This window comes from Mytilus edulis, chromosome 10, assembly GCF_963676685.1.
Source record: "Mytilus edulis chromosome 10, xbMytEdul2.2, whole genome shotgun sequence".
NCBI lineage: Eukaryota > Metazoa > Mollusca > Bivalvia > Mytilida > Mytilidae > Mytilus > Mytilus edulis.
Genome location: NC_092353.1, coordinates 63,592,259 through 63,613,957, shown reverse-complemented (window position 1 = coordinate 63,613,957; position 21,699 = coordinate 63,592,259). Strand labels below are relative to the sequence as shown.

The following is a 21,699-nucleotide window of genomic DNA, read 5'->3' as shown; positions in this document are numbered from 1 at the left end:
TTATTTCTTTCGTTATTTTGTTGCAATGAATCCCAATTGATGTCAATAAACTTCTCATGTGGATGATAATAATTTGTGTTGCTGTACATAAATCTTCGGAATCGAGCAAAAAATATTTCCTCAGTTCTCACTGGAAAACCCCCTGTCATATTTTGACCACCAGATGGCAGTACACAAATGCTGTTTGTTTACATGTGGGATTTGACATGTGGATATCAAAATAATGGGTAGAACTCTGAGACATAGAAAACGAATCGGGAAAAGATTGGCACGCTCTGCTTTGAGTGATGAACTTAAAGACCTTTTTAAATGGTTGAAAATGAAAGTTATAAATCATAACTTAAGACCCACTATGTTTCATGGTAAAATATAATTTTTTATGATTTTGTATCTTGATCTGAAGTTATAATTTAACATGCTACCATGCATAATACATGTACACAACAAGGACACACATTTTACAAGGACGTATAATCTAACATACGTCCTTGCATTTTATGATCATTTGAATAATTTAGGGATTTGTCAGTGGCGGATCCAGAACTTTTCCTAAGGGGGAGCCCTCTGACTGACCTAAGGGGGGGCCCTCTCCAGTCATGCTTCAGTGATTACCTATATAATCAACCAAATTTTTCCCACGAAAGGGGGGGCCCGGGCCCCCTGGATCCGCCTATGTTTGTATCTCTTAGTCTTAAAAGAGACAATAATTCAAAGTTTTATTGCCATATATACTTTACAGTTTGTGACATATATAACATCTAAATATACAATGTTTATGAATTTGGTATTATATATATGTTTGTATGTTTTGTATTGTCTTCAGGTATCAATCATGTAATTTTGGATTTCAAACAAATAAAAATTACTTACTTACTTTAATACTTACTTACTTATAACAACAACCAAAAACAAATGAAGACAATAACTAAGTAACTCAATATAATCAAGGATTTGTATAGTTAGACTATATTATACAAATCCTTGATATAATATATATGAAAATTATACAAATTCAGGTAAATATTAGAGGGTCCCCTAGCTGTCCTCAGTTCCATAACACAGTATTATATATGTCTCTAGCTGGTCTAAATTGCTATATATTATTACATCTCTACAAATCCTGGAATTGACATATAATAATATATATGATCTAACATAATACAAGTGTGGCAACTAGACTTAATATAAGTTATGGTAGATATAGGCAAGGATTTGTATAGTAAGACCTTCTTACTATACAAATCCTTGATAAAGGTGTTAATTTATTTGTAATGGAGTCCAGCATGTACATGTAGTACTGATGTACATGCATGTGTTTTACTTCCTTAAATCTCCTCTGTTGTTTATATATGTTTGTGTGCACATTCTGCAAAGTTTGATGTATGGAAATAAATGTGAAGAAAACCAAGATTATTATATTCAATAGGAGTGGTAGACTCCTTAATGAAGATTTCAATGTAGGAAATAATTCTATTGAATGTGTTAAACAATACAAATATCTTGGCATAGTCATTCAAAATACTGGAAACTTTAATGAAACCAGGAAACAGTTATTCCAAAAAGGTCAAAAGGCCAGTTTTAAACTTTATAAAGATTTGAAATCATCAAACTCTCCTATTAAAACTTTTTTGCATTTATTTGATCACTGTATACAGCCAATTGTAACTTATGGTTGTGAAAATTGGGGTGTTATACACATTACTCCTAAAAGGAAAAATTTATCCCTTTATGACATATTTAAAGATTGGGAGTTTGAGAAGCTAAATTAAAAATTTTGTAAGTATATTATTGGTTTTACAAAGATGTGCACAAATGTAGCAGTCCTGTCGGAATTGGGTAGATATCCTCTTTATATAAATTTGCTAACACATATGTTTATGTATTGGCATAGACTAGAGAATTCTCCATCTGATTTATTGAAAAGTGCTTATGCTGAGTTAAAAATGATTGAGAGTAAAGCTCAAACTAGCTCCAATAATTCATGGCTCTCTAATATCATTTTCTATAGTGAAAAATTGGGTATTGACCTAAATATATGTATAAATTTAGGCAAAAATTAATTAAAAATTTACTGAAAAAACAGCTCAAATTAAATTTTCAAAATGATTGGGAGAAAGTGCGAGATTTTTATTTACAGAATCAAGGCAAATTGGACACTTATTTTTCATTCAAAAGGTCATTTGACTACGAAAATTATTTAGATTTAAAGCAACCACAAAAACCTTTGTTAACAAAATACAGACTCAGCAATCACTGTTTTAAGAATAGAAACTGGCAGACATGAATGAATTACCAATGTATGTGGTAATTAAATATGAAATATTACCTGACATGAGAGGATATGTTTATATTGTAATTTAAATTGTATTGAAAATGAAATGCACTTTCTTCTGGAATGCCCTCTTTACAATAACCTCAGAAGAGATGTGACTGATTATATTAAAAAAATACCCCAGTTTAGATAATTCAAACAGAAAAGATCTTTTTTCATGGATCATGATTAATGAAGATAGCAGATTTTTATCTATTTTATGTGCATACCTCGATAAAGGCCTGCAACTTAGAAAATCAGAAAATTAGTTAACTTAAAAACTCTAAAAGATATCAAAATGATCTCCCCTTGACCACTGATTCTTTCCTCATGCATTTGAATTATTATTTTATGTTTCTTTAATCACTCTGTAATGTTTATGTCATGTTGTAATTAATGTTATGCTCTTAATGGGCCCTTTAATTTGGAAAATAAAAAATATTGTATTGTATTGTATAAAATCTTCATTAATTGTACGTGGTATTCAACTATAGATTGAAAATTGGTGGCAACTTTAAGAAGGTGAGAAGAATTATCACATCATCCATAAAAACTTTAAATGATTACCATAAATTTGTTTCTTTGATTTCTTTAATTAATGGCAGACTATGTACATGCATTTAAATTCATATGGCTTATACATTAAAAAAAAAAAAGAGACAAAGTTGACATTTCTTAAAATATTTATACCTACATGTACATGTAAGCTAGGTTCTTATTGAACAAATTTAACCACTAATTGCAACACAAATGTTTCCAATTAGGAACTCTAGTGTAATAATCACTCGTTCTTCATCTGTGCTGTAAATGTTTGGAATTTTATTCAGAGTCAGTTGAATGTATATATGTTAGCAGACATTTTTAATGTGGAACATACTTTGATATAAAATTGTTGGTCTTAAAAGAAAGGGTAACCATGCATGTCCCAATTTAACACCAAAACTGTATTAAAACATTTAACAGGCTATTATTTGAACTTGGAATTATTTTTAATTATGGAATTTGCTTGATTTCTGGTTATTGAAATTTTTAATAAATTCCATGTTTATTCTGTACTGAAATGTTCTGTGCTGTGCACAACACTTTCTATTACAAAGAAAATAGTATATTTTCAATAGAATGTACTGTACCACGCACAACACTATCTAACCAAAATTCATTGTATGGAAAGTGTTATTAACCGCTGAAAAGATTATAATACCAAATGAACATGGAATTTATTAAAAATTTTAAACGCAAGAAATTATGCAAATTCCATAATTAAAAATAATTCCAAGTTCAAATAATAGCCTGTTATTTGTAAAATGGATACATTCTTCCTATTTGGGATTATTAATTGTTTTAAAATTTGAGAAAAAAATCAATGATCAAAATACTAATGAAAAGAAGATGAACTTAAAAAATGGACAGGAAGAATTATTCTTGAACAGATGAATTACCTTATGATATCCCACCAGAGACACTATTTGAAAAGTTATCTTGAAATTGTATGTTCACGCATTCTGATATTTATTATAGTAGATCTATTATGGATAATAAATCTTTATTTAACATGTTTAATGAGTTCAAATACACTTAGTTGCAACAAAGTCATGATATAAAACAGTGTTTTGATTACCAAATGGATTATATCCCCTCTCCCTGTGATAAAGACAATATTTTTCATTTGTGATGTGTGTAGAAAGTTTGCACATGCTCAGATTTCTCTCTCATATTGTTACAATAATGACATTCATATAACATCCAGTATTTTCATTCAGTCTCATGATGTTACTAAATTGTTATCAGTATATTTGAATTATTTGTCCAAATATTGTATTAAAAACAAATATGTTGCTCTGTAGTTGTCTAAAAGCATGTTATTGCTGGACATTACAATGAGATTGATGAGTAAATTATGACTAGAACTATCATAGTTATGTCTTTTATTTCAGACACTGGTAGAGGATTAATGACAAAGAGGCCTATTTATCCAGGGGACATTATCATTGCTATTCCAAAACCATTCCTTATTACCATGGATACAGTTTTGAAAAGTGAAGTTGGGTCTTTATTAAAAAGGTATGTAGTTTATTGCATCACATGTCCATTTAAACTTTTGGCAGTTCTATTGTCCTATTGAACAAATGCAACAGGTATTGTTCTCTGTGTTGTTTATTCAACAGGACCTTTAAATTTCTTCTGAGAGAAATCTATCACTCATTGATTTATCTACCTGAGTAAAAATAAATATCTGCTAAATAGATAGAAATCACAATAGGAGATGCAAGTATAAGAATGTAAGACTGAAACATAATGATGTAACAACTACAAAAGATATTTAAGAAATAATTGATGCAAGATATACTTTATTGTAGTTTTAACATGGGTAGGCATCAATTATTTTTGCCCCGAGCGATAGTGAGGGCTAAAAAAACACGAATATAATGCCTACCCATGTTAAAACTACAATAAAGTATAGCTTGCATCAATTATTTCGATTCTGATTAGGACAATTAAGGTAATTTTTAGGTTCGATGTCTATAAGTGTAGAGCGTTTGTGTAGGCTCTTCCATTAACCACCCTTTTTTGTTTGTAAACAAGCAATCGACTGGGAACGTGAATTTCTGAGGGAGGAGTTTTAAACAGCCAGCATGAATGGTTGTTGTATCTAGGTCAAATATGTCAATTTCGAATTACAACACATTAGTCATGATAAATGAATTAGTAACAACATGTGCATCATTTAAGAGTTTGGAAGTGTTTAAAGTTAATGAAATATTTTAAATGCATGCCAATTTGATAAAATTCATTATTCTGCAGTAGTCATTATACGCATGTGCAAACAAATTTTATTGGATTTAGAGCATGGGTTTATTTAAGAATTGAATGCTCTTTTTTGTAAATTTATTGGGTTGTAAAAGCATTGACCGAAGTACATTTTGTATGAAGCGCGGAAGCGCTCATACTAAAAATGTGCGCACGGTTAACGCTTTTACAACCCTATAAAGTTACAAAAAAAAGCATTCAATACTTATAATTACATTTTTACCTATCACTATTTTCATAAGTGGGGGCCCACTGACTGCGCTAAGAGGGGGCCCGCTCAAGACACGCTTCAGTGATTCCCTATATAAGCAACCAATTTTTTTCCCAAAAAGGGGGGCCCCCCCTCTAAATCCGCCTCTGCCTATAGGATCATGAAAACATTTACCTGCACACTTTATTGTGGGACCTCGTGTCAACATGAATGAAAAGTTGCATTGTGTGATGCAATTGATTAAGGAATATCACAAGATTGCTAGTTAGCCAATCAGAATAACGTATTATAATGAAACATACATCTAATGTAATTATTCACAAAGCGAAAGAAGCACGTCATATTAGAATTAAATGTACATATACACATATGGTCTGCTAAAAAACGACATATATCTTGTCAAGCTTCAAGTTGTTTCAAGTCTAGTCAAGTTGTAATAGTTTGTAAGATTTTTAAGAGCCAATCAAAGAATTGCAATTGCAATTAAATTTCTGTTTACAAAACACTAGAATATATACATGATGAAAGTCAACCACATACATGTACATATATATATAGAGCCCAGGTGGTCGTGTGGTCTAGCGGGACGGCTGCAGTGCAGGCGATTTGGTGTCTTGATATCACAGTAGCATGGGTTTGAATCCTGGCGAGGGAAGAATAAAAAATTTGGGAAAGCAAATTTACAGATCTAACATTGTTGGGTTGATGTTTAGACGAGTTGTATATATATATAACTCGTCTAAACATCAACCCAACAAAGTTATATATATATATACGAGTCTAAATTGAAAACTATACGTTCAAACCTATGATTGTGTTGGATAAAAACCTTAAATTTTATACGTGTGCATGTAAAACAAATTTCTTTGTAGAAGGGTCTAAATACAGCACAAACAACATTTTCCAAAAGACCAAAAAAGTGAAAAAGTATATATAACAGGCTATTATTTGAACTTGGAATTATTTTTAATTATGGAATTTGCTTGATTTCTGGTTTATATTGAAATTTTTAATAAATTCCATGTTTATTCTGTACTGAAATGTTCTGTACTGCGCACAACACTTTCTATTACAAAGAAAATAGTATATTTTCAATAGAATGTACTGTGCTGCGCACAACACTATCTAACCAAAATACATTGTATGGAAAGTGTTATTAACCGCTGAAAAGATTATAATACAAAATAAACATTGAATTTATTAAAAATTTTAAACACAAGAAATTATGCAAATTCCATAATTAAAAATAATTCCAAGTTCAAATAATAGCCTGTTATATTTAAACAAAACGCAAAACACAGATGTTCTTTAACCCTGCTGACTGCCATTGGCGATTGCCAAATAAAATTGATCACAAGATGTAACAAAATGGATCTTAATATAAATTATATATATACTAAACAGAAAACAATTATCTTGTGGCCACGATGTTATGCCACAAACATAAGGTGTCAATATATTTTTTTTGTACACCAGATCCGGATTTCGTCAATAAATGTCTCTTCATTGATGTTAGGGATCGAAATGGTATTTGGAAGGCCATATAAAATGTACCCTCATTTTTAGATAGACTCTTGAATTTTAAGAGTCAATATAGGATGAACGAATCATATAAACCCGAGGGAAAATATGATACAAGCCCAAACGAAAAAATATAAACAAGTCTAAATGGAAAACTATGTTCAAGCCTATGATTGCGTTGGATAAAAACCGGCAATTTTTATACGTGTGCATGTAAAACAAATTTCGTTGTAGAAGGATCTAAATACAGCATAAACATTTTCCAAAAGACCAAAAAAGTGAAAAAGTATATATTTAAACAAAACGCATTTGACTAACAGGTCGAACAACTGATGTTCTTTAACCCTGCCTGACTGCCATTTATATATATCAACCCTCCCTCTCAATACTTGTGCACTTTGAAATTGGTATCATACATTTGTTTTACATCTGTGTTAAAGTAAATCAGTAACAAAAACAAACAACAAGGAACAACACATAGAGCAGATAGCCTGATATGGAGCAGGTACAACATTTGGTTGGTTTCAACCCCTTTTACTTCACACATAACCTTCTGTTTAACATATCAAGACCATTTGTTGTAAAAGTAAAAGCACAGTCCATCTATCAACAGAATAAACACCAACTTAAAACATTAAACAAGGAAAAAGACATGCTGATTGATTATGCCTTTGAAGAATGTTGATTGTTGTAGTTTTAACATCACTAAGAATTTCTTTTCTTTTAATCAATTGAAAGATTATTTTCTTTTAAATCACTTATGTATTTTGTTCTGGTCACTCAGTAGGATTTACCTGTATCATTTTGTTTCAGATCCCATTTGAAGTTAAATCTACAACAAGCAATGACAATTTTTCTTATCATTGAAAGTGAAAAACAGGAAGAATCAGTTTGGTGGCCGTACTTAAAAGTATTACCAGAGACATTTGACACTCCTGCATTTTGGAAACCTAGTGATCTTTGTCTGTTTTCTAAAAATTTATACAAAAAGATATTTGCTGCATTGAAAGATTTACAGACATTTTATGATGAAATCATTTTATTTTTATCCAGCTGTAAAGAAATCAAAATAACTTTTAATGAATTTAGATGGGCATGGTACTGTATAAACTCCAGATCAATATATTATGACTGTGACAGTTCTCCATACATCGCTGATACAAATAAAAACATTGCGCTTGCACCTTTCTTAGATTTATTAAACCACTCAACAACAGCAGAGGTAAGGGTATCAAACAAGATAAAGCTAATGAAGTCATGATCAGCAGAGGTAAGGGTATCAAACAAGATAAAGCTAATGAAGTCATGATCAGCGGAGGTAAGGGTACCAAACAAGATAAAGCTAATGAAGTCATGATCAGCGGAGGTAAGGGTATCAAACAAGATAAAGCTAATGAAGTCATGATCAGCAGAGGTAAGGGTATCAAACAAGATAAAGCTAATGAAGTCATGATCAGCGGAGGTAAGGGTACCAAACAAGATCAAGCTAATGAAGTCATGATCAGCAGAGGTAAGGGTATCAAACAAGATAAAGCTAATGAAGTCATGATCAGCGGAGGTAAGGGTATCAAACAAGATAAAGCTAATGAAGTCATGATCAGCGGAGGTAAGGGTATCAAACAAGATAAAGCTAATGAAGTCATGATCAGCAGAGGTAAGGGTATCAAACAAGATAAAGCTAATGAAGTCATGATCAGCGGAGGTAAGGGTATCAAACAAGATAAAGCTAATGAAGTCATGATCAGCAGAGGTAAGGGTATCAAACAAGATCAAGCTAATGAAGTCATGATCAGCGGAGGTAAGGGTACCAAACAAGATCAAGCTAATGAAGTCATGATCAGCAGAGGTAAGGGTATCAAACAAGATAAAGCTAATGAAGTCATGATCAGCAGAGGTAAGGGTACCAAACAAGATAAAGCTAATGAAGTCATGATCAGCAGAGGTAAGGGTATCAAACAAGATAAAGCTAATGAAGTCATGATCAGCAGAGGTTAGGGTATCAAACAAGATAAAGCTAATGAAGTCATGATCAGCGGAGGTAAGGGTACCAAACAAGATAAAGCTAATGAAGTCATGATCAGCAGAGGTAAGGGTATCAAGCAAGATAAAGCTAATGAAGTCATGATCAGCAGAGGTAAGGGTATCAAACAAGATAAAGCTAATGAAGTCATGATCAGCAGAGGTAAGGGTATCAAACAAGATAAAGCTAATGAAGTCATGATCAGCAGAGGTAAGGGTATCAAGCAAGATAAAGCTAATGAAGTCATGATCAGCGGAGGTAAGGGTACCAAACAAGATCAAGCTAATGAAGTCATGATCAGCAGAGGTAAGGGTATCAAACAAGATAAAGCTAATGAAGTCATGATCAGCGGAGGTAAGGATATCAAACAAGATAAAGCTAATGAAGTCATGATCAGCAGAGGTAAGGGTATCAAACAAGATCAAGCTAATGAAGTCATGATCAGCGGAGGTAAGGGTATCAAACAAGATAAAGCTAATGAAGTCATGATCAGCAGAGGTAAGGGTATCAAACAAGATAAAGCTAATGAAGTCATGATCAGCGGAGGTAAGGGTACCAAACAAGATCAAGCTAATGAAGTCATGATCAGCAGAGGTAAGGGTATCAAACAAGATAAAGCTAATGAAGTCATGATCAGCAGAGGTAAGGGTAGCAAACAAGATAAAGCTAATGAAGTCATGATCAGCAGAGGTAAGGGTATCAAACAAGATAAAGCTAATGAAGTCATGATCAGCAGAGGTTAGGGTATCAAACAAGATAAAGCTAATGAAGTCATGATCAGTGGAGGTAAGGGTACCAAACAAGATAAAGCTAATGAAGTCATGATCAGCAGAGGTAAGGGTATCAAACAAGATAAAGCTAATGAAGTCATGATCAGCAGAGGTAAGGGTATCAAACAAGATAAAGCTAATGAAGTCATGATCAGCAGAGGTAAGGGTATCAAACAAGATAAAGCTAATGAAGTCATGATCAGCAGAGGTAAGGGTATCAAACAAGATAAAGCTAATGAAGTCATGATCAGCGGAGGTAAGGGTATCAAACAAGATAAAGCTAATGAAGTCATGATCAGCAGAGGTAAGGATATCAAACAAGATAAAGCTAATGAAGTCATGATCAGCAGAGGTAAGGGTATCAAACAAGATCAAGCTAATGACGTCATGATCAGCAGAGGTAAGGGTATCAAACAAGATAAAGCTAATGAAGTCATGATCAGCAGAGGTAAGGGTTTCAAACAAGATCAAGCTAATGAAGTCATGATCAGCAGAGGTGAGGGTATCAAACAAGATAAAGCTAATGAAGTCATGATCAGCGGAGGTAAGGGTATCAAACAAGATAAAGCTAATGAAGTCATGATCAGCAGAGGTAAGGGTATCAAACAAGATAAAGCTAATGAAGTCAGCAGACAATATAACCTACATTTGGATCATTTTACATTATTACTGCTAGTAATTAAAATATACATTCTTAGTTTCATGGTTTCACAAATGTTTATTTTTTTCTAGAATAACTTTAAAGGTTGCAAAAGGAATTAACAAAATAGGCAAAATGTGTAAATTCAAATGAGCTAGAAAACCAGAAGGGGCAGAAAAAATAAAAAAAATAAAGGAATGCTTTTGTTAGAACTGGTGGTTTGTGAAAATATAATGAAAGATGTTCTGCACTACAATATATGCTAATTTCATTGCAGATTCAAAGTATATGAATGGTCCAGCCTGTCAAGGGCAAGCATCAATACATGAACATTCACATTATAATAAAAACAAACTGGATACACATCATACATGCGTAATGTTTCATTTAGTTTTTATTGTTTGGAATTTTGGTCTATAGATCTTATCACAGTTGGTCACAATTGAAATAGGAAGATGTGGTCTTGGTACATGTATGAGTGCCAATGAGGCAACTCTCCATCCAAGTCACAATTATAAAAGTAAACCATTATAGGTCAATGTATGGTCTTTGTAATACATCACATTTTACCTTCTGTGATATCCATATATAGGAATGAGAAGTTAAGAGCTGATAAATTAGCTTTACATTAAAGAATTGAAAACTATGTAACGTTATATCCATTTCATTTGTCATGCTGTGAATTTAATGATGGTGAAATAATGCACATGAAAAGTGATTTTTTTTTGTGCCGATTCTATCAATTTTGTATGTAACCAGTAGAGAAGATTTGATCATTAGATAAAACAATAATTGTGTATAGCATTCTAATTCGTATTTCCTAATAATTTCTTTCAAATGTTTCAGGTTGAAGCTGCATTTAATAAGAATAATAACTGTTTTGAAATAAAAACCTATAATTCATTTAGAAAATATGATCAAGTATTTATATCGTATGGAGCACATAGTAATACACATCTTTTAATGGAGTATGGATTCATTCTTCCTGATAATCCACATGATGTTTATGAATTAGATTATGGTGAGTAACTCTGATACTTTTCTTCTGGACATTCATTTTAATTTTTTGGCTACCATTTTTAACGCAAACCACAAATATGTTCAGCAAACTATATTATAATTGTTCCATAGGCTTAAACAATGTATGCAGAATTTTATGAAAATTTACAAAACCTGCTTTAACAGAAAAAAAAATCTCAATCATAGAGTGATCATTAAACATTTGAAGACATTATCATTAATTCTATAATTTAATTAACTCATGAGTAAAAGGTCAAGGCTACAGCATTTTGTTGCAAAAGCCAGACAGCAATCCTATATTCATTCGTCATCATCGACATTTGAGTTCAGTCTTTGTCTGTCTGTCTATCTGTACCACCTAGTCCTTCTTTATCCTTTGTTTGATACACTTTTGATTTGTAGAATAAAGATTATGGTATGCAAACATGAGCATGTGAAGGAATTTTTATGCTGTTTAGTTTATCCAGAAAATTTCCCTTTGCACCTTAGAAATTTTGACCATCTTTAAAACTAACCTAACCATTGCAGGTCTTCCTACGCGTATGATTGGCTCTACACTAAACTTGGTAAATTGTTTGATCCTAATACACAATTGTTAGTAGGATGCACCAGTCCATTGAGTTTTCCAAGAGAGTATTGGTATGTGTATTTCTTCACCAATTTTTCACTATCTTGTGTTCAGGTAGAGTAATTTTCACAATAGTTTAGATATGACTTTCTTTAATTTCACATTTCAGATGAAATAGTAAGAGTAGCACAGAATTTAAATTTACAGTATATTGATAGAAAGAAAAGAATTATAGAAGAGAATAACATTAACAGGTTTGTATTGTTTCCCAACTTCTGATTGCCTGAATAGGGCCATATGATCAATATCCATCACCTGGTGTGTCTGTTTTGCCATCAATTTTCAACTATTGTTATCTTGAAACACACATATTTTTTTCTCTCTAAAACCACAGGACTATTTTCCCCTAATCTTGTGCTGAATTATCCTTAAAGTATACACTTTGTCTTTGTTTCAGCCAATTAACCAAAATGTCCACCATAGCTTAACATAGATCATAAAGGTAAAATGCCAATAATTGTTTTATTTGTCTATCATCTCAAAAACTTATATTGTATTAGATAGATAAAATCTGACTTACACAAATATGCTCAGAATGTCAAGAAGATGTACAATGTATCAGCTTTCCTTTTTAACCGGATTTTTGTGACAAAAATGTCGGTTATTGATTTGGGGATGTACGGCGGGCGGGCGGCCGGGAGGGCGGCCGGGCGGCAATCAAATGTTGTCCGTGCATTAACTCATGAACCGTTCAACCAAAGCTTTTAAAATTTTAATATGTTATTACTGACAACTATACGAAGGTCAAGTTCAATAATGGCGATTTTGACTTTTACCGTTCATGAGTTATGGTTCTTGAAAGATTGAAAAATGGAGTTGTCCGTGCATTTACACATGAACTGTTCTACCAAAGCTTCCCAAATTTTAATATGTTGTTACTAATGACAGAATGGAGGTCAAGTTCAATAATGACGAATTTGACTTTTACCGTTCAGGAGTTATGGTTCTTGAAAGATTGAAAAATGGAGTTTCCAGTCGTGTCCGTGCATTTATGCATGAACTGTTCTACCAAAGCTTCCGAAATTTTAATATGCTGTTACTGATGACAAAATGGAGGTCAAGTTCAATAATGACGATTTTGACTTTTACTGTTCAGGAGTTATGGTTCTTGAAAGATTGAAAAATGGTGTTTCCCGTCGTGTCCGTGCATTTTCTCATGAACCATTCAACCAAAGCTTTTGAAATTTTAATATGTTGTTACTGATGACAAAATAGAGGTCAAGTTTAATAATGACGATTTTGACTTTTACCGTTCAGGAGTTATGGTTCTTGAAAGATCGTAAAATGGTGTTTCCATTCACGTTGTTGCATTTACTCATGAACCATTCAATCTAAGCTTTTCAAATTTTAATATGTTGATACTGATGACAAAATGGAGGTCAAATTTGATATTGACGATTTTCACTTTCACCATTCATCAGTAATGGTTCTTGTGATATTGCCAGGACACAAATAAATGTTAATAAATCCGGTTTGCTGTCGTTGTGACAGCCTCTTGTCTTCCAAAGTGGTCCGATGACTTTTTTATAGGAGTTTTTGCAATTACTTTGAAAATTATATTATAAAATAGTCACCAAAAATGAGGATCTACCATTGACCCTTATTAGCTATTGGGTTAAGGATTATGTACCCTTGTGTTGATTCAATGTTAAACATATGGAAATTTTATAGAAAATCCACAGCCTTCATTCATCCTTGTAATCTCATATTTGGCAATTTAATGACTGATAGATATAGGATTGTTGCATGCAGTGCTAGCATTGATTTCCCTAAAACAAGTTTATTAATGTAGTTATTGGTTAAAACAAATACAAATATGGACCAAATCAAGTACACCTTTTAGGGTGTGCTCGACTTTAGTGACTCAGCACGAGGTGTTTTGGAATTTACAGGTTGTTTAGAACTTTTTGTAAAAAATAAACACTAGCACATCATAGAAAAGCAAGTGAGTAATCTATGTTTCAAAATTTATAACAAAAATATCAGTATTAAAGGCTGTGGATTTTCTATTAAAATCTTGGTATATTTGCCACAAAAGTCTCTTTTTCTTTTAAATGCAATGAAACAGTAAATAGTAGTGCTTTGCATCAAGTTTCCCTTTGGTATATGCACAAAATGGCATATCCCTCTTATTTATTATATCTGTAGTTTTGATATAATTGAAGTTTGAAAAGTTTGCAAAAAAATGGCTACAGAAGGGGTCATAAGGCAGCAACCATTTGATTTTCTGGGGGGGGGGGCTATGGTTTTTTTTGGAAAAAAAAGTTTGTTTCCAGGTTTTGGTGAAAAAAATAATTTGTTTTGGACCCTGAGAAAAAAAAATTGTTTGTTTCACCCTCAGCTCCCACTATATGTAATGCTAAAATTGAAAGAAAAAAATTGTTTTCGGTTTGTCGTTAAAAAAAAAGATTGTTCTTCGCCAAAGGCGAAAAAAAAAGTTTGCACAGAAAAAAAAACCATAGCCCCCCCCAGAAAATCAAATGGTTGTTGCCTAAACCTTAAAGGCTTATATACATGTAAACCCAACCACATTCTGTGTGTGCATTTTCAAGTGAGGAGCCTCTAATTCAGTGCTTTTTGTTTGTTGCTGTATATTTTATTTTTTGTTTAGTCTTACAGTGCTTATCCAGTCACCTTTGGGGTATCACAATAGCAATGGCTCAAACAGTTTACCAAATTGCAGTTAGATTTCTTCTCCAACTAACTGATCAACTGGTAAAATGTTTTAGCAGATTGCTCAAGTGAAATGTTGTTAGTATGAAGTGAGTGCTGTAAAATCAAAAGTGTAATACTTACCATCCAGGTCCAGTTAGTTGATATCTTTGTCATTAGTTTCAAACACAAAAATGACTTACTATAATATGAGTCACTGAATAAGAAGGTCTAATTTTGACATGGAAACTTCTATCATAAATAGATTTTATAAATAAATAGTTGAAAACATTGTTTTGTAAGTCTATAATTTATAGCTCCGTTTTCCAACAACAAGTTAGTGCGTAATTGTAATTTGGATTTTTTTTTCTAAAGCAATTACTTATCTGCTACCATTAAAGGGAAATAATTTACATTACTGAAAATCAGCAAAATGTTGTCACAATTTTTGTCTGACAAATATCAACTTTCCTCATTTAATTTGTTTGTAACATTACTTTTATGATTATTAAACTTTTATCCTCTGTTTTGAAAAGAAACAATGAAATTTATTTTTAAGATGATTAAAATTTTTAAAAAAATTGTAGGCAAAATCAGAAGCCAGGTATCATTGATTAATTTTTTAGTGTACAATAACTCAATAAAAATTATTTCCCTTTAATGCCAGCAGATCAGTAATTTGTATAGAAAATATTATACAAATCATAATTACACAATAACTTTGTCTTAGAAGACAAAGCTATAAAATATACATCTACAAAACAATGGTTTGAACTATTTATTTATAAAATCTATTTATGATAGAAGTTTTCATGTCAAAATTAGACCTTCTTATTCAGTGACTCATACTATAGTAAGTCATTTTTGTGTTTGAAACAAATGACAAAGATATCAACTAACTGGATCTGGATGGTAAGTATTACTTTTGATTTCACAGCACTCACTTCATACTAACAACATTTCACTTGAGCAATCTGCTAAAACATTTTACCAGTTGATCAGTTAGTTGGAGAAGAAATCTAACTGCAATTTGGTAAACTGTTTTGGCCATTGCTATTGTGATACCCCAAAGGTCACTGGATAAGCACTGTAAATTAGTTTTTTTCATCATGATTTATAGCTGACTAAGCAGTATGTTTTTTTTTTATTGTTAAAGACTTATGGTGGCCTATAATATCATGAATCCCCATTTGATCAACTCTGCTGGATAGTTGTCTCAATGGCAATCATACCATATCTCCTCATTTTATATTATAACACAAATTGTCAATCAACTCCCAAAAGGGACAATATATTCCCACATGTTTGGCATTTTTTGGCAATATCGTTAAATCCCGATTATTAGTTTTAGATTAACACATGATTAAGTGGGCACGCCAGTATAAATCATTTATTTGTTTAAATATATGTTTTTCACAATTTATTTCTATAAATGAACTTTATCATATACTTATAATAGGAAAATTGAGAAGAACTAAATTACAGAAATCACTTAAATTTTACAATTGTTTAGTTTAAATACAGTCTATTTAGAAAAAAAATAAAAAAAATACAGGTCACCGATGAGTTAAAAAAAGATATTTCAGTTTTAATGCAAAAAAATGTAATTTTTGCACCAAAGGGAGATAATTTGGACTCCAATGATATAAACATTTTAAAAGTCATCTGGGATCAAATCAAATCGATTTTTTTGGGTTGATTTTGTTCCATATCATAAAAAAACAACTAGTAATGTATAAATAAACTTTGTAATGAAAAAAAATGTTTGGTACCCTGAAGCCTCCTTTTATTGCGAACCCTATCATAGTTTTCCATAGATTCACCTGCAAGTTACCTGTCCATTTAAACTTTTGTAAGATCTATTGTTCCATCTAACAAATACAACAGGTATTGTTCTCTGTGTAGTTTATTTGATGGGACCTTTAAATTTCTTCCAAGAGAAATCTATCACTCATTGATTAATTTACCTGAACAAAAAATTGAACTGTCAATGATAAAAATACATGTACAAATAATAAATAAGAACTCCTGCAAAACTGCATGTGGCATTGTATTTATTCAATATCAATAATACATTTTTAATAGTTTCAATATAAACACTGATTCAAAAATTAAAAGTTGATTTCTGATCTAACTTTTGTATAATTAACCTTATAACCTATAGGAGGGTTAGCTTGTCTATAAAGGGGGATTAGTTTGTTCATACTTCAGTATTTATGATAGTAAAATGAATCTCAGCCAAGTGTGCATTGCTATTATTTAGTTAAGTTAGCTTGCAAAATAAATTTTAAAGTCATTTTTCAAGATTTCAAAATTAAAGCGGTTTTTTAATCAAATTAATCATGTAATTCTTAAAATATTTTTTTATCTAAATTGATGTACTGTGTAAATAATGTATCCAATGCAAAATTTGCACCTTTTATGAATCAAAAGAACTACATAATACATGAACAGTTAGACTCAACAATAACCAGGGGAGATAATTTTAATGAATATATCCACAGTGTTTAAAAATGTTCTCAGATTTTTCAAGCGTTATTCCATCTATAACTGCATCACATATTGCAGCTCTTGTATGGTCAAAAGTAAAATAACAGTGATTTTATAAAATAAGAGTACAAATAAATCATTGTACAAATGTTATTTTTTGGTCTTCCCTTACATAAAAACAGCAAGAAAATTATTAATCTATTCAGATACATAGCTGAGAAATCAACATAAAAGGAATAAGTTGAGATGAATAACTATTTGTGAAAATAAGTTGGTTTACAGAATTTGAAAAATAAACAAAAAACACACATTCATACACCTTGGGCATTTATTATATTGATTTCTGTCCTTATTAATACACTATTGACATCCTTTCATGAAAACATAACAAAGCACAGGCACTTGTTTCTGTCAATATGGGGTTTACTATCCATACCCAGTACAAAAAAACTTGTTTCTGTCAATATGGGGTTTACTATCCATACCCAGTACAAAAAAAAACTTTTTTTGTACTGGGTATGGATAGTAAACCCCATATTGACAGAAACAAGTGCCTGTGTAACAAAGCCTCAGTTTTGAATGAAGAATAAAAAACAACAACCAGGGTATATTGAACAATTACAAGTGTATTTTCATTCATTTGGAAGAATTTTTTTTTACTCAGGTAAATTAATCAATGAGTGATAGATTTCTCTTGGAAGAAATTTAAAGGTCCCAGTGAATAAACTACACAGAGAACATTTATACCTGTTGTATTTGTTAGATGGGACAATAGAACTTACAAAAGTTTAAATGGACAGGTAACTTGCAGGTGAATCTATGGAAAACTATGATAGGTTTCGCAATAAGTAACTTATGTTTTGCGACTAAAATGAAGTTTGAGGAGGTAAAATAATATAAAGATATTGTTTCTTCAAAATAGGTAAACAGAGAATTAAACTTTTCATTCTTTGCCTTATTCTGTTTGCAGCTTTTATTGTAAGTTATGTACTCTTGATAGAACATTGCAGGTACATGTATGGAGTTTCTTTCATCATCTTGTGATGCAATATAAATTTGGCCAACATTTTACACTCTCATTTTTTGTGTTTTTTTACACACAGGAAATTAGTTTGTAGTAAGGAGGGTGTGTCATGGAGTATGCATGCTGTGATGAAGATACTAGCAATGGATTTTACTGAATTGTAAGTTTATTTACATTTATAAATTGAAGTTGTTAAAGTCATATGAAATTAGTGACTGGTTATCCAATTCTTGAACCAATGCATGTATATATCATAAACTTAGTCCTCTGTGCACAATTTTATTATTTTTTACGCAAATTTATTGTATAATCGCCATTTTTTTCTTTCTCTCTGTCTGTCATGATTTAACAAATATAGCTGCTCATTAAATGCCGTGTTTTGAAACCGAAGTTTACCGATTGTCACCTTATAGTAAACTATCAACAAAAAGCATTGGTATTGAGTATGTGTTTAACATGTACAATCAGATTATTGTTTATTTTTAATGACAGATCCATGCGAGGTGGGTCACACTAAGGTCACTATGCATACGGAAAATATGTTGGCGAATTGCTTCCTGCAAGCAAGCAATTAGAAATAAGTAAACTTCTTCTATATGTGGACAAATAAAAGAATATTCCTTAGAAAAAAGTATATGTACATATATTGATAATGAAAGCTATCCATTTAGTTATAAAAAACATATGCATAATTTTTTTTTAATTTGAGGTTTCATATGACTTTAATTATTGCCATTCTTAAAACATTTGCATATACTTTTAGTAGTATATTTTTTTTATATTCCAATTCTTCCATTAGATTTATATTTTACATGTACTATTATTAATAATAATCCTTTTTATTATTAGTAAAGCCATATTATAGAGAAAATAAATATTGATAAAAAAAATGGAGACTATCTGTAAAACCTGATGGCATTTATGCCATAATGACCAAAGGATTGCTTCTTTTATTTATTTAACAAATTTGAGAAGCAATATTGAGTATTGTTCAAATGCATTTGTAATCTTAAGTCAAATAATTAATAAATAAACAAAAGAATTGTTTATGTTAAAGATGTTTTTGATGACAAAAGATTGAATAGTTCTGTGTACATGTTTAAAACAATTCAAACATTTTCTTTGTTGTTTTCAGAAAAAGTTGGAAATTAATATTTAAAGATGATCAAATATCGGTAACAAACCAGAAAGCAGTTGAACAGATGGGTCATATTCTTCTTCAACAAGAATTGCTTGAACTTAGAAGTGTCTTTGTCAAGGTATGAAACAAATCATTCATGCAAACAGAAATTATAAATGTTGTTGTTATTAGACTGAAGATGTTTTCACAGTGTCAACCCATTATATTGAAGAATAAGACAGTATGAGCTAAACAAAATTTAAGAATGATGTCTGTGTAAGGGGCGGTAGGAGGGGGTCTCATCCCATATTCACTGACTAAAACATAAAGTATTCTTTCCCGCATATTGAAAAAGTCCAGGTGTAAATCCTGAAATTCCAGCGAAATTTATCCCTACATCCCTCAAAAGGTCTGTTCTCCCTCTGTTGTCCTTTTGTTGTCCCCCGTTTAAAGCATTGTGATGGACATGGAAATACCTGGCATCCATCCATTTGTGTGTTCCTCAGGTCTTGTTAGAGCTCTCACAGATACAATTGTTGCCAGATTTTTACAAAAAAACATATTTTAGGTCATTATATTATAGGTGAATATCGGTAATATCTCAAACAAGTTCTAAAATGGTGGCAGATCGACTTTATTAAAGAGTTATGCCCCTTTAAAATATTAAATTTATTAGAAATGGCCTCGTGAGCCCTTCTACAGGTACAATTCTTGCCAGATTTTTATAAAACTTATACTATAGGTTAATATCAACAATATCTCAAACAAGTTCTAAATGGTGGACAAACAATTTTAAAAAAAAGAGTCCCTTGGAAATCCCTCAATTTTACTATTTCTAAGTTCAAATTAGTTTCTAAAAATGAATAGAAAAACCTGAACTCAGCACTTCAGACCAATGTGGTCTTGTAAAATATCAAAAAATATCTTTTAACCTGCTATTTAAAAACTGCAAAGAAACGGATTTATAACGAATTAAATGAAACTTTTCCACAGATTCACCTATTGTTCAATCGATTTAAATTTTTGTTATTTCTAATGTCCCATTCAATAAATACAATATCTATTGTTTTCTGTGAAGTTGCATAACTATCAGTTCATATCAGTTTGACAACTATATATTTTGAGTCAGGATCTTAGACTGACCTAAGGCCACGGTCCCCTGTGCAACACATAGTTTTTGTTTCTAATTTTGGCACTGTTTCCATTAAAATCCATGATTTCTTTAAGTGACACTTGCAGATCATTTTTAGTAGTAGTGTGAACCTTGACTATAAGGTATGGGCTTCGTTCATTGTTGAAGGCCGTGTGGTGACCTATAGTTGTTAATTTCTGTGTTATTTTGGTCTCTTGTGGAGAGCTGTCTCATAGGCAATCATACCACATCTTTTTTATACTTTTTTGTTTTATCATCTTCAATTTTTGAACAAGTTTTGGATTTTCTAATGTTTTGTCAACAAGCCTCACTGGAGATATTTTTTGTTGAGATGGACATCTGGTTCAGTACAGTTAGTTCTGTTAATAATATCATCAGTTATAATGCCAAGTTTCAGATCAATGTTTTTCTCAACTGACAAAATGTCTTCTGTATTTCATTAAAAGATTTCCATTATAATGATGAAACCTTATCCCAAACTCAGTAATGAGTAGCAGTTCTTGCACTTATTGTATCAGTTAAAGGTTTGATAATGGTTTAGGGATGATGCTGAAACAGCAATAATATTACACGATTTTATAATAATTGTGATTGTTTACTTTGTAGTTTCCGTCAAAGGACAAAAGCAGACTGACCCCACATCAAAATCTTGCCCTGGATTTGCTGAAAATTGAAGAAAATATTTTACAACAGTCAATAAAGTTATAACAATAATTTGTCTTATTTGATGTTGTGAATGAGTTGTCTCGGGAAATGCTGCGGAACCTTGAGATATTGATGTTACTTAACTGTCGTCTTCAGTGGCTGTATTCATCATGATTCATCAATGATCTAATGTTATATGAAATACAGTGCTACTTTTTGAATGGATGATGGCATCTGTCAATTGCAATGTTGATGGCTGTAGTCATTGGCAACAATGCTTGACAGTTGACATTACTTTCTAAGAGTAACACAAAATAGTTGTAGCTTTACCAGTAACAAATGAGATTCATTTCACTCTTGAATACTTGCATATATATATATATATATATCTTATCTAAAACTATACATCCTGGATTAATGAGAGGGTTAAATGCTCACACAAATATTTAACCCTGACACATTCTATTATACATGTGCCTGTCCAAAGTCAGTAGCTTTGAACTACTAGTAAGTGGTTGGCATTGGTCATTGGTCACATTTGTTTTTCATTTATTGTTTTTCAGTTTTTAGCTCACCTGGCCCGAAGGGCCAAGTGAGCTTTTCCCATCACTTTGCGTCCGTCGTCCGTCGTCCTTTGTCGTCCGTCGTCGTTAACTTTTACAAAAATCTTCTCCTCTGAAACTACT

The 21,699-nt window shown here is 31.6% G+C and overlaps 1 protein-coding gene across 1 annotated transcript; it reads left to right on the top strand.

Annotated features, from left to right (window-relative positions):
• Nucleotides 1-148: 148 nt before the first annotated feature.
• Nucleotides 149-21,082, top strand: LOC139492232 (SET domain-containing protein 4-like). The gene is made up of 8 exons (XM_071280417.1): nucleotides 149-362; nucleotides 4,246-4,372; nucleotides 7,665-8,073; nucleotides 11,128-11,302; nucleotides 12,039-12,123; nucleotides 18,175-18,255; nucleotides 19,231-19,354; nucleotides 20,975-21,082. The coding sequence occupies exons 1-8, from the start codon at nucleotides 224-226 to the stop codon at nucleotides 21,074-21,076; spliced, it is 1,242 nt and encodes a 413-aa protein (XP_071136518.1). The 5' UTR covers nucleotides 149-223; the 3' UTR covers nucleotides 21,077-21,082.
• Nucleotides 21,083-21,699: the final 617 nt, after the last annotated feature.

Bases quoted from the DNA above. Each gene is read 5' to 3' on its own strand.
- LOC139492232 (XM_071280417.1), top strand. From the start codon at position 224: ATGGGTAGAACTCTGAGACATAGAAAACGAATCGGGAAAAGATTGGCA. The intron at 8,074-11,127 runs GTAAGGGTATCA...CAAATGTTTCAG, and splicing joins ACCACTCAACAACAGCAGAG to GTTGAAGCTGCATTTAATAA. The intron at 11,303-12,038 runs GTGAGTAACTCT...TTCACATTTCAG, and splicing joins TGTTTATGAATTAGATTATG to ATGAAATAGTAAGAGTAGCA.